The following is a 14,233-nucleotide window of genomic DNA, read 5'->3' as shown; positions in this document are numbered from 1 at the left end:
AGGGATGCTTCGATGGGTAGCACATTAAGAGCAAAATGCAGACTTTTCAACTATTTCTGTGTCTGGAGAGAGTGTGGACAGATATAACCTTCTTGGCTTGATATGATTATGGGGTGTTTGTTAACTCCGAAATGAGGTTTCAGAGGTTGTTAGTGAGCCACTAGAGGTGAGCTGAGCTGTCTTTAGATACATGAAAGGCTCCTAGAACTATTTTGCACCACCATTTGGCAGGAATTCCTTGTATTAAATACACAATGCTTGCTAAAAATTGTCGCTACATTTTAGGTGGCTGGTAAAACTTGTTTGCCAGGTGTAAAACCCAAGATTAATGTATTTTGTTTCATAGAAAATAGAGCTTACCGTTACCATTTTGTAATGCTGTGGCATCTGACATAGGCCTCTGAGGCCGTTTTATGTTATTTACCCAGTAGTCTTCACTAACTATTCGTTGCTCCTGGCTCATTGTGCACATGTATGTTAATGGTTTTTTATTGTTGAGTGAGGTAATTGTCGGTGGACTTAGGTACTCGGCTTTCACAGGTGGGCGCAATGTGACAGTGTCTCTGCAGTCACGCACGGGCCACACAAACATGCTGGCTGTGGTGGGTGTGCTGGTGTTCACACAATACTGGTACTGGTTTCCACTGGCACACTGCCTTGCACTCGCCTTCTCGCCCACCTGCCTCATTGCACTCAACGCTCAGCTCAAGGTGAGATCACCAGTGCCGATGCTCCGAACACTGTAGCTGCTGCTACCTGTTCCACTGTCTGACTGTGACTCTGTCTCTCTCTCCCCAGATGCCCAAGATGGAATTCCGCTCGAATGCTCGGCCATCACTGTTCGCATATCCGCCCCCACTGGAAGAGAAGAAGCGTGAAGAGCGTGAGAAGGTGACAACAGCCGTACTGAGCATCGCAGCCAGAGCGCGTCGCCGGCACCGTGAGACTGCTACTACTGCTGCTGCCACTACGTCCGCCGCTGAAAAGATGGAAGTGGTCAGTAGCGCCGCCCCTGCTGCTCGCATCCCGACGTCCTTCTCCCTCAAGGTGGCGCACATTTCTAGACCATCAATATCTGCTACACCTAGTCACATAATGGCCAACATTCTCTTGATTTTCTCACCGCATTAGTGTAAATGGTTGCTCAAGCATTTGACATACATCAGTTGTCATCAATGTTGAGTCTAAAGTACCGGAATGGCGCTGGTCGGGCAGTCTTCTCCAGATTGTGACGTAATAGGGAGTTATCGAAAGCTCGCTTTGCTGTTTGTTTCTGAAGTGGTAAGAAAATGAATGTTATTTTGTGTGTAGTGAATGTTGGCAAGTGGAGAGCTTGGCATCCTTTCTTCTATACTGCCTGCAGCAACAAGTTCCAGGAAAGATATGTACAAACGCTTAGCTACCACAGTGGCTACAATCTCTGTTTTTGATTTTCCATACTCCTCTCGCTTGACTGTAGACAGTGCCATTTTTGGGCTGCCTTAAAAAAGTTTGTCTCTCTTGGGTGTGGAGAACTTCGTCACAACAATCCTTTAGCCATATTGAATGTCATCAATCTTAACACTTTTCCATCTGCACTTCTTGTCGAAATTTATTCGCTTGGCGCCGGCAACACTAATTCTGATTACTTGGCTTGGCTTGGTGCCGGCCGCTCGTCACCTTTCTGTTGATGACAAGCTTCAAACACATTGATTTTTGCATGCTTTAATTATTCTGGAAATCCTCTGTTTTGCCGTATCGTTCCACAAACTCGAATTTTCTTTTCAAGTAACTTCTCTGCAAGTTCTGCACCGTTATAATAATTATCTCTGTAGAGGTGATGCCACTTTCCATAAGAAGGTGTCAGTAGTTCTATCATTGTTTTTCTAAAAGTAGTTCAGCACCGGAATATATCTTGAATGAGGAAATGTATCCCGTACTCGAATCACACAGCATCCGATGAGTATGCCCTATTTCGTAATTTTCGATGGATTGTAAACTTTAAAATTTAACTGTCCACACCATCATTCCTTCATCAAATGAGATGTTTTGACTTAGATGAAACGTTTCTTTAAAATTTTTGGAAAAATAATCAGTTATGAATTGCACTTTGAAATGCCGTCAGCATTATCTGGTTTATTGTTGTTGTCAGAAAAATGTAAAAATGATAATATTTGTCTGAATCTGTTGCGGGACATTATTTTGCGAAATATCGGTGTGTCTATCAGCGGATTTGTTGACCAGTAATCATTTTACGATTCCCATAAGAATAGTAAGCTCAAACCATTTTCTAAGTTCGGGTCCCATAATGTCAACAAATTTGGCATTTTGTTATCCACTTTCCTTCTATTGCAATTTTGACTGTAGTACTTGTTGGTTCAATTGCTAATATATTCAAATAGATTGTTCCCAATATGTAATTCTAAGATATCCTCATACTCTGTGTATTTTGGGGAAATATGTGTGGACCCGGAGATCTTTCAAATTTATTATTGGTCGTTGGTAAATCAAAGTCTGACCACTGTGCACTGCCTTCTTCGCCTGATTCATCCAAATCAGTTGGCAGCCATGATGTTTGCCGAATTCCTCTTGGATGTATTTCACTATCTTCTAACGATTCTGCTTTACTTTCAGTTTTTTTGATGTCCAGTTTCTTCTTCCCAATCGGTCAAGTCCAGAACGTCAGACAAGATACCTGCGCATTCATCGTAAATAATCATAATGTCTCTTTCGTCTGCCATGATGAAAGTGCACAAGTACTTATAAAAACAAAGAACTTGTTCACGTGTGTAACTTATTGTTACCTAAACAAAACACCAACAGAATGAGAAAGATACTGAAGTGCTGTCACTGGCCACTGCGTGATAGTATGCTCACGACACCATTGTGGTGTTACCGGCCACTGAGCGATACTACGCGTACAACACCACTCTGGTGTTGCCGGTCGTTGACTGCTATTTAGTGCACGACACCACTCTGGTGTCACCGGACGGCAAACTGTTAAGTATAATGGACTGTGTGTAACTCCGGTTTAGTGCTCTGTGGCTTCTACATATTTGTTGGAGCAGCTGAATTTTGTACAGGTGCCATTTGTGCTGCGATAAAATTCGCAGTATGGAGGTGCGGCTAACCCCACATTCTTGTGACAGGCGACGAGTACTCTGTTGCGTACTCTCGCTACATGATGCCAACATGCTCACTGTTGTTGCTTTATCGGTGGCGGATTTTGGTCTTCCAACCTTAGGTTTATCTGCGACAGAACCAGTTGCTCAGAATTTGGCCAAAAGCTTGGCAACTGCGCTCTGAGTGATGGGCTGTCTGGTTGGGTGATGACTGTTGAAATCCTCAGCAATGACCCGTGTGCTTCTTTCTCCTGATATCAAGATGATTCCAATGCGTTCTTCATGTGTTAAGGACATTTTGTAACCTATAAATAAAGAAACCATGATTAAAAACGATAGCATGAGTAAATGATATCTAACAGTTAAACACATGTAACATATCAGGCATGGGATAGTCACTTTGCACCATTTCAGACTCCATTTTATGACTTCTCAGTACGTAATACTCACGCTGCTGAACGTCCCACTGCTGCCGCAAGTAATGGGCTATAAAGCTATGTTTAAAATAACAACGGCATTGTTTTTCTGGTGAAATTCTCTATCTGATCAAGTCTCTTGACAACATTCACATTTGAAATTTTGGAGTTGAATCAAAGATGGCGGCTTTCAAGATGGCCACCTTGTTGGTGGCATAGCCTATAAAGTTTCACCCCTTCCCTTTCCTCGTGTGTAGGGACTCTGTTTTCTTGTTTGTTACTCCATTTGGATTTTATCAGGGTGTTTCCGGACTTTTGGACCACCCTGTAAGTAACTAATTCCAGGGATTAAAAAAAAAAATAATTATTAGTGCGTGTGTAATAAGAGCAGAGAGAAAGATTCCACCTTGCTCTGTATCAGAGTGAAAACGACATTACCCTTGCCAGCAACAAGCACTGTAAGTGACTGAAACAAGTTTCTTTCCAAACAAGGAAAAAAAAGCACATATTGGCCACATTTGCACTGTTTTGCAGTACAGATACCATGATAAATGAGGATATGCAGTCACATGAAATGTGATTACTCTTTGATGGATTGCTGTATTCAATGGGTCCCTGATACCAAACTACTCAGAAAATATTTGAATAATGATAATTAAAACCAACAGCTGTATTGTAATCCAATGTCATGTATTAAAAATATTCTACCAATTTCGATGCCAGAAAGGGTCGTCTCGGACCCCTAGCATAATCTGCCATCAGGCTATGAATCATATTGACAAAGACCAACAAAGTATTCAAATGGAAACAGTGTAACTTATTAAGCATGTATGTGCAACCAATAAAGACCTTGTTGGTTGTACATGTTGGCATACATGCGTAATAAGTCACACTGCCAGTGTCGTCTGACCATTGAACTTGTTACTGCTATGAAGATACAGAATAAAGTTGATTTTGGTCCTGCTGCTCACAACTTTGTCGGTTGCACATGCTGACATACATGCTTAGTAAGTTGTACTGTTTCCATTTGAAGACTCTGTTGGTCTTTGTCATTGCGGTTCATATGTTAATTGCAGTTTATGCTTGGGGCCTGAAGATGACCCTTTTTGGCATTGAAACTGGTAGCATGTTTTGAATAAATGACAATGGATTACAATACAGGCTGTTGATTTTAATTGTCATTATTTAAGTACTTCATGTCCGGCTGCTGTCCTCCTGTCCTCATGGATTACTAGACAGAAAATATTGCTGAAACACCTCTGAAAACTTTGTCAGAGTGTGGATTCATCGTGCATGCCAGAGCACTTACTTGTTCTGAATACCTGATACAACACTGTTTGCTCTTTCGTTATATGTGAAATATAAAAACATTTTTGTCATATTAGTGTGTAGATTTCAACTAGTGAAAATTTGTCACTATCACAGATAAAATTGTACTTCTGCTCTACAACGTTAGGAGTAGATAAAGAAATATTTCCCGTGTTCAGTTTGAAGAAATTAACAATCCTTCATGATACTCTGCCCATCTGTGTATACTGGTCACATATTTACTTTTCTTCTTCTGCATTTTGTGTTCCTGTAGTTTTTTTATTTTTATTTATTTATTTATTTTTAATTATTGGGTCAGCCAGAGGGGTGAGGAAATTGAGCATATTTTTTTTTTGTATAATTTCCTTGGTCAAAGGTATTTTGTTTGCACTATGTAACACAGACCTGTATGCCAAATTTTGGCTAGTTCTAGGGTGATTGATGTTGAAGGGCTTGTAGTGTCAGGCACTGGATAGCTCACCTCCAGTTTTTCTCTCTCTCTCTCTCTCTCTCTCTCTCTCTCTCTCTCACACACACACACACACACACACACACACACACACACACACACACGAAGGAAATTAATGTTTTTATTTTCTATGCATTAAGCTACAAACTCTTTTTATTGTTTACTCTATTAGAGAATTGCTGAATGTTGGCACTTCTTTGATATCTTCTTTAACAAGCAGCAAGGTGTTGCCTATGTATCATCAGTAATTAGTATTTTCCTTCAGTTACAGTGTTTTGCGGAAAGATGTTTGTGGCAGAATAGTGTCTGCCATACGGTTTACAATTTCGCAATGATACTGTCTCACTGAACTTGCATTCTTACATTATCTATACTAGTTTAATGAACACAGCTAGAGAATGTGCTAAGCTGTACCCAGCATATTGCAGACACCCAACAAGTTTTTGAGTTCTAACTGCAGCAGACACAGGAACACACATAAGCAATATATGAACCCATGGGGGGTAGGATATTTTGGTTCACTCTCTCCTTAATGTTGGGGAGAAACTGATAGGTATGCTTTCCTGAAGACTGTATCCATATTGTTAGCCAGTCATCTAAAACAAACATTTTGTCATATGTTTTGGAATGTACGTATGTGCGTGCGTGCGTGTGTGTGTGTGAATGACGGAGAGTGAGTTGACAGACCAGTTGTCGCTCAAGAACTGGCAATCCTAAAATATTTCCTCTAACAATGGCGTATGTACACCAATTTTCAACATCATACACAGCATTTTTAAACGTGACAAAGGTCACTTTCACTGGGGTCTGTGACTGCCATTACCCATTAAAAACGATGATTGAACTGAGGCAGCAGTTGTGTCAGACCAGTCCACATAACTAATTGCCTTGGATGAGTGCTGGCTGTATTGCTGTGACCTGAGCAGTGGAAACGTGTGGATTCACCACTGCCAAAAAATGCAAAGATCAGAGGTAAGGTGAATGTTTTTTAGGGCTGCCACAGTGTGTTTCCAATGGATTTTGTCTGGAAGGAGCACACTGCCAAAATCTCACTTGCTGCTTTCTTGGGCTGTCAAATTTTACCTCATCCCCTTTATTGTCATGTCACAGTACTCAGTGATGTATTCTGGATTACTCAGATGAAGACACCATTGTTGGAATGCATTTTCAAAATTATTGAAGGTGATTTTTGAGGTAGAGTGTTTCATAAGCGGTTAAATGCAGACTTCTACAACCAAGGTCTCCATCAAGTCATTCATGAGTGGGAAAAATGTCGCACTGAACAGTGAATGTGTAGAGAAAGGACTGACACAGTCAGCATGTATCATGATCACAGTTTGATTTTTCTGAAGTGATAACTGGTGACTATCCCTCAAATATGCTGTTTAGTTATAGTGGGTGTGGAATTAGAGAAATGTTGGTGGGTTGTGAGTCATGCCTGAGCAGCTGTCGACAGAGCACTTGCCACTGTCGATAAAGCATTTGCCCACAAAATGCAGAGGTCTCAGGTTAGACACTCTGTCGGGCACAGTTTTAATCTTTTAGGAAGTTTCAGTATCCTCAGAGCCACATTTTAAATTTAACCTCAAAAATATTTGAATGAAATGGATACATATAAAGATGTCGGTCTGGTGACAAGTAAATGGAAGTTATGGAACTTAAAATGAAGTTGAAAATTAAATAAGCACACAAAATCGACTGTGGTACAATGATGGTTTTTGCTACAGAAATTATTAGAACATATAAAACCAAGACTGTGAAGATGATTCATCAGTTATTAGGAACCTTTGTACGCGTCCCTGTGTGTTCTGAACATGTTTACCTGCGCCACCAGTCCTTCTATGCGTAGACACGTTCAGGGTACCAGGTAGAAGACTGGTAGCACGGGTAAACATGTTCAGAGCACACAGGGACAGGTGCAAAGGCGCGTGCGTTAACACGTCCAGAGCAGTTAAAGCGTTAAAATCACTTGAAATGTATTGAAGATTGGAGTGATGATAATTTGATTGTAATCTTACCTTACTATTGTACTGCATAAGGAGTTAGTCTGAGTTCAAACAGTAGACTTACATATGGTGTAAGTAGTTTTATTGAACGAGAACACTGCAGTGCACAGCAGTTTTCTACCGAACTGTACTTAATTTCTAATTAATAACGGTTTAAGACCAGAATAAAAAGGTTAGCTCACAGGACTCACATTCGGGAGGATGGCAGTTTAAATCCCCATCTGGCCATCTTGATTTATATTTTCTGTGGTTTTCCCAAATTGTTCTAGGTAAAAGCTGGGGTGGCTTGTTTTGAAAAGGGCACAGCTGATTTCATCACCCACCCTTTCATAAAAATCAGAATTTTTGATCTGTCTCCAATGACCTCAGTGTTGATGAGATGGTAAACTGTGCATCCTTTCTTTCTTGGTTTCAGATTGTGAACATAGAGCACTTTTATGTAATGTAAAGAAAATATCAACAATAATTAGAATGTGACATAATGCTGGTGAGGTGTACAATGTGTAGGAGTATACATACTATTATTTGTAATATTTGTTGCTAATGCATTGTAGGTATATATTAAATGTCTCTCTCTCTCTCTCTCTCTCTCTCTCTCTCTCTCTCTCTCTCTAAAACACTTGGAATAATAAATTGCACTGTTTTGAAACTGTCACATAACAAGTAACGTTTTATGCATAGGAGGAGGACAAGGATGAAACAAAGGATAAGAAGGAGGACACAAAGGATAAAAAGGATGAGAAGAAGGATGAGAAGAAGGATGATAAAAAAGATGAAAAGAAGAAAGGTGGCAAGGATGAAGAAAAAAAAGAAGCTGAGCCATCATTTGAAATGTTAAGCAATCCAGCTCGTGTTATGAAACCACAGCTGAAAGTTCTGCAATTGCCAGAAGGGTGTTCGTACACTCCACTGAAGGACCTGACCATCGGAGGCATCATCATGGTGCGCCAGCTGCGGCCCGGCGCTGAGGAAGAGCTCGTGGAACCTGTAGCAGGTGAGTCTCACTGCAGTAAAGGGGGGGGGGGGGGGGGGGAAATGTATGTTTTAGGGGTGATTTAGCAAATGTCAGAGATCTGAAAGAAATTGTAGTAAACCAGTTGCAACCATGGAGGTCAGAAATAATAAACTGGTGAGAGTTGTGTGGAGCGAATGAGCAAAGTTTATGTGTGTGAATGCAGGACCATGTAGAGAGACCGTATAGTGAAAATAAAGGGCTATTGAGAACTGGAAGATAAAATACAGCTACTGAATATTAATAATGATGATGATGGTGACTTATTATTATTATTATTATTATTATTATTATTAATTGTCAAACAATAGAAATAATGAAAATGACAATAATGTGAATAAGATGTAAAAATGAAGGTAAGGAGAGTATAGGGTTCAGCCAGTAAGTCTAATGGTGGCATTAACTTAGAAGAGCTGCCCAACTCACAAATGAATTGGTCACTGCAGAAAGGTCATGAGTCAACTTTTTTACAGCAAGTTATGTACACTCCATGTGGAAAGATCACAAGTATTGACTTGTGCCGTTTTTGCAGTGGATATATGGAAGTGTGTTTAACTGAATGCATAGTTTGACAGGTACGATGAAGGCTAAGCCAAGAAAGGTGGAAATGAAGTTTACCCATTTCTAAACCATTATATTGAGAGTTATACCCCAAAAGATATGAATGAGCTGCACAGTTGTCCAGTGGATGTGTTGGTTAGAATAGGAATAACAACATGTTTTACTTTTGTTTAACACTTGTATCAACTGGGAGATTTAAGAACCAGTGGAAACTGTTACCAATAAATTGGTGACCTGTCTATTTTAAATAGTCTCGCCCCCTCTGAATCAAGCAAAAGTATGATGCATATTATCCTGGGCGAGTGAAAACAGAGCAGTTCATTGATTGCGCTGTCACAGAGGTATTTCAGCTTCTTTACAGCTAAGAACAACAACAACAACATGTTCTGTTATTTTTTACTTCAGCATTGTTACGAGAAGCACTGCTACATCTCAAAACATGAATAACATAGTAATAGTCTCCCTGCAGTTTATCATCATTTACTGATTTTGTGGCAAAATCAACATGTTCTCCAAGTATAGCTTCCATTTATTGTAATGAATAGTTGTCGATTGCAAAAAGTCAGGAGTTAGAAAATTTAAAAATTTCTTTTATGATAAACTTTAAATTACAAAACAAAAATAAACAATGCCTACCTAATCCTTGAAGACTCTATAACCATTGACACAGGAACAATAACAAATACACAGATGGTTTATGCTGTAGGAAGTTTTTGCCTCCTCCTGTAAAGTTTTATATTTGTGACTCATGACCTTTTTGAGATGACCAGTCAAAATGCTTTCATTTGCAACATTATTAGCTGCATCATTGGCATTCTATTTTAACTGTGACAGCAGTCCTCATGAAGGGATTTTCTGTGGGCTAATTTCCAACAGTTGGGAGTAGGTAATGGGTTTCACAAATCTTTTGACAGAACACCTGGGAGGAATAAGTTTGTAGGCACTCTCGGATAGATGTGGATGGTTATCAAAATGACCTCAGTATTTCTGGAAGATGTATCAGTTTCAGAAATTTCTTAGTATACAGATACTCAGTTTTTTATTGTTCTCAGTAGACACACACACACACACACACACACACACACACACACACACACCATTAAACACTACCATGCAGCACTGTACCCTTGTACATGAGAATCTGCATATTGGGTGACTTAGACCAGCTGTTCTGCCACAGCAACCTGTGACCCTGTCATATGAGAAACACACAGGAAATGTGAAACTTCTTAATGACATTGCTCACTATTTATTTAGCGCTCCGTGTGTGTCTATTCATTTATTTGGTAAATTGTTGCAGTCTCTGTTCTCTTACAATTTGGCAGTTACATTTACTTTGAAATAGCCTGCCTGCTGCCATTGTCATAAGCAACACTGGGAGCAGAAACCTGGATGCATCATCTCTCTGTGAATTTTGATAATTTAAGACTTCCTCATAAATAGGACACCATTGCAGCATTTGCTGCAAAAATCTCGTGTGTGTGTGTGTGGGGGGGGGGGGGGGGGGGTGTTCACTATTCTCTCTGACGTCCTCCGTATTGGCAGCTCCCTTAGCCCTTCTCATTTTTGTCTTGCATTTTTTCAGCTTTCATGTTTCATTTCCTCTGTCTTTTCCTCTTGCCCATGCCCTATTTTCTAGATTTCTTCAATTTTATTAAAAACTGCATTTAATTTTTAGTGTTCATGCCTCAGTCAGCAAAAATGGAACCCTTATAGTGTCGTTTTGTCGTCAATTTGTCTGTCTGTTAAAAAGCTTAGACACATGAGATTGAAACAAGTCACATACTAAGGCCTATGGTCCCTTGGCAGTGTTAAAAACTGAAGCTTCTAAACCAATGCAATCGAAAGACACAGCCATATATGTCACATGGAGTTTCATTTTTGTCACATACTTTGATACTCAAAAATTCGCTCACCAAAACCTGTAGGGTGCTTCCCATTGACTTAGAAACATGAAATTTGGCAGGAAGCAAGGTTTTACAGTACACGTAAATGGGGAAAATCTGAAAATTGTCAATTTGTATTTGTCACACACAAATATTTCTTTTGCCATTTGATAACAGACTTCAAAGTTAAAATTAAATATTCTTGAAAGTCTGGGAATTCCTGCGAATGATACCTTATCAGTATCAGTGTTGATAACAGGAAAAAAATGGTAGAGATTCTTGTTTTCTGGTGTGCATGAACCGTCTATATACACAATTACATTTGTACGGAACCCTTTGAGCAAGAGTCCTACTTGCACCTGGCCAGTTTTTTTTTAATAAACTATTCTGTCATCTATTCCATTTTCAAATCAACATCTGCATTACCCATTTGAAAAAAGGGTTCTTGCTCATTTGTATTAACCATGTTCTCCTCTTTATACTCCATCAAAACTCTTAACCGATGTAATACATTCCTTTAAAAATCTTTTCGTGGTATGACTGCTGTTTCTTTTGCAACAAATGTGGTTTGTGTTTCTATAGTAGCACTGAATATCAGACAGAAATGGTTGATGATGAAAGATTATTGTGCGATACAAGAGAAATGATAGCTGTCTGGAATAACTTTTTCTTTTCATAACAGTGGCATTGTGTCTGTGCAATACTAGCTGTTTGACAATAACTTTATCTGCATAGGAGGTTGGTGAACGCATCACAAACAGGAACATGGACTCACTCTCCAGCATAACATAAAATAGCATACCATTCCAATCCCCATTTACTGAAATGTTACACAGAACTTACTGACTTGAGTGATTGATGAAGCACATAAAGTAACCTACAAGACATTGACATTTATCATATATACAGTTTTGTATCAGTGCAGCGTTTATCATGTTTGCAATATTATGTACCCTGCTACTACTGTTGTTGGTAACATGAGGTGTTACCTAAGTAATATTAGGATGTGTAATGTAAGAGACCAATTTTTGTTAAATTCTATATCTAAACCATTTATTAAAATCCTTTTACAGCATTTGGTCCAAAATCAGATGAAGACAAGGAGCCAGAACCTCCCGAGCCATTTGAATACACGGAGGATTAAAAGATATTTATTATTTATCAATAAGTTGTTATTGAACAGTTTTCAAATTGTGTCATGATTGGAAAAGAACTGTTTTGATAATATAGAAATAATGCATTTTTTCTAAAATAAATGTATGTTTTAAGGATCAATAAATGAAATTTCCCACAATAGATTTGTGTTATTTCACTAATCTAACAGGCCTCACATGTTTCTTTGACAGCACAAAATTAATTTAGATCTGTTTAGCAGAAACTAATGCTCTAAAAACATGAGACTTTTCGTCTCCTCAGTGGGCAAGTTTTGTGGCTACTATGAAAAGTGTTGCAGACAAGCACAATTCCAAGCACACTTCATTGCAAATTGAGCTATGTAAATCACAATTCATGGGCATCATAACAAGTATTATAAGTAAATGGGGTGGGCCTGCAGTACATCTAATCTCTTGTGAAATTTCCTGTCAACAATCAGTTGTAGTTACAAAAAAAAACAATAACAATACCCAAAAATATAACACTAGGTTTGCCCAATCCATCATTCAGCCTTAATACGGCATGAAAAGGTGTGAGGTACTGAGCCATAAAAATCTATGATCACTTTCCCAGCATTTTGAAAAATATAATAGACATAAAATTAATGTGAAACAGAAACTGCTCCTCCTCCTCCTCCTCCTCCTCCTCCTCCTCCTCCTCCACCGTGGAATAGTTCTGGAATGTCCAATATTAAAGAAAGAGAGAGAGAGAGAGAGAGAGAGAGAGAGAGAGAGAGAGAGTGTGTTGTCGGGAAGGACAATGTGTGCAGATAGCAATTTTCCACTATTTGTACGTGTTTCTTTGTTACTATGGTATTAAATAAGTAGCCATTTAACAGCTTATGTGTGTGATATTCTTTGTTTGCATTGTATCAGTTCCCTCACTTGTTCCTTCTTAGTACTCTGTACCAAGAGCAAATTCTCCCTTTCTCCAGTATTATAAATGAAGAAAGAAAAAGAGAAAGAGAGGGAGAGATGAGAAAAATATATATACAGGGTGGCCCACTTGATTGTTTCAGCACAAATATTTCTGCTACAAAAATAGATATTCAAAAACAAGTTTCACTGGTATAAATGTAAGGCAGGGGCTCATGAAAATAAATACTACGAGATATTCTAAAATGCAAGCAAGTATTAGTTTCAACACAAATTTATGTTTTTCTTTTAAATGGACACCACATATTTCTTACGCAATAAACAACATGAAAAATCACTAAAAGAATGGCATTGGTTGCATCTCACTACATCAATTACATCCCAAAAAATTTGCAAAGCGAAGTTGATGCTTGAAGTAAATGAAACATGCTGTAATTGCACATCTTGAGACACAACTGTGGACCCCATGTCACTCATAATTGTGATGCAATTGATGTATGTAATGTTACTTTCACTGTTGTCATGAGGGCCAAAAGTATAAATAGGGTTTCCTGCTGTAAACATTGATATGTTGGTATCACACATGCATCTCTGGATGTGCAATAGTGGTGTGTTTTGTTTATTTCAAACTTCAACTTTGATTTGTAATTTCTCAGTATGTAATTTATGTATTGCGATGGCAACCAATACCATTCATACACGTTACTGATTCCATAACAAATAATATAGAGGGTCCGTTTAAAAAAATGTAAGTTTGTGGTGAAACTTCTGTTGTTGTTTTCTACATTTATGAAGCAAGACACTTCCCCAAAATAGGAACAGTTTTGCAGTTATTCCTGTATACACCCTGATGGGCAGGGATGTAATCAGAATTCTGTAGAAAACAGCAACAGAAGTTTCACCACAAACTTACTATATTCACCGCCCCCGGTGTAAAACCTGTCCCATGCACCCTTCCACCACCACCTACTCCAGTCCTGTAACCCGGATGGTGTACACGATCAAAGGCAGAGCCACGTGTGAAAGCACCCACGTGATTTACCAACTGACCTGCCTACACTGTGAAGCTTTCTATGTGGGAATGACCAGCAACAAACTGTCCATTCACATGAATGGACACAGGCAGACAGTGTTTGTTGGTAATGAGGATCACCCTGTGGCTAAACATGCCTTGGTGCACGGCCAGCACATCTTGGCACAGTGTTACACTGTCCGGGTTATGTGGATACTTCCCACTAACACCAACCTGTCAGAACTCCGGAGATGGGAACTTGCCCTTCAGTATATCCTCTCTTCTCGTTATCCGCCAGGCCTCAATCTCCGCTAATTTCAATTTGCCGCCGCTCATACCTCACCTGTCTTTCAACAACAACTTTGCCTCTGTACTTCCGCCTCGACTGACATCTCTGCCCAAACTCTTGGCCTTACAAATGTCTGCTTGTGT

General features: G+C 39.3%; 1 protein-coding gene across 2 annotated transcripts in view; it reads left to right on the top strand.

Moving 5' to 3' along the window:
• Positions 1–12,055, top strand: part of LOC126237502 (26S proteasome non-ATPase regulatory subunit 1) — a 361,177-nt gene extending 349,122 nt beyond the window's left edge. Inside the window, exons 15-18 of one of the 2 annotated variants that reach the window (XM_049947659.1) lie at positions 541–710; positions 799–996; positions 7,982–8,294; positions 11,833–12,055. In XM_049947659.1, coding sequence (XP_049803616.1) covers positions 541–710; positions 799–996; positions 7,982–8,294; positions 11,833–11,903 — 752 coding nt within the window. In that variant the 3' untranslated portion in view covers positions 11,904–12,055. Of the gene's footprint in view, positions 1–540; positions 711–798; positions 1,048–7,981; positions 8,295–11,832 lie in introns of both variants that reach the window. The other variant, XM_049947658.1, reaches the window with a different exon arrangement.
• Positions 12,056–14,233: the final 2,178 nt, after the last annotated feature.

This window comes from Schistocerca nitens, chromosome 2, assembly GCF_023898315.1.
Source record: "Schistocerca nitens isolate TAMUIC-IGC-003100 chromosome 2, iqSchNite1.1, whole genome shotgun sequence".
NCBI lineage: Eukaryota > Metazoa > Arthropoda > Insecta > Orthoptera > Acrididae > Schistocerca > Schistocerca nitens.
This window is presented reverse-complemented; position numbering and strand designations above follow the sequence as displayed.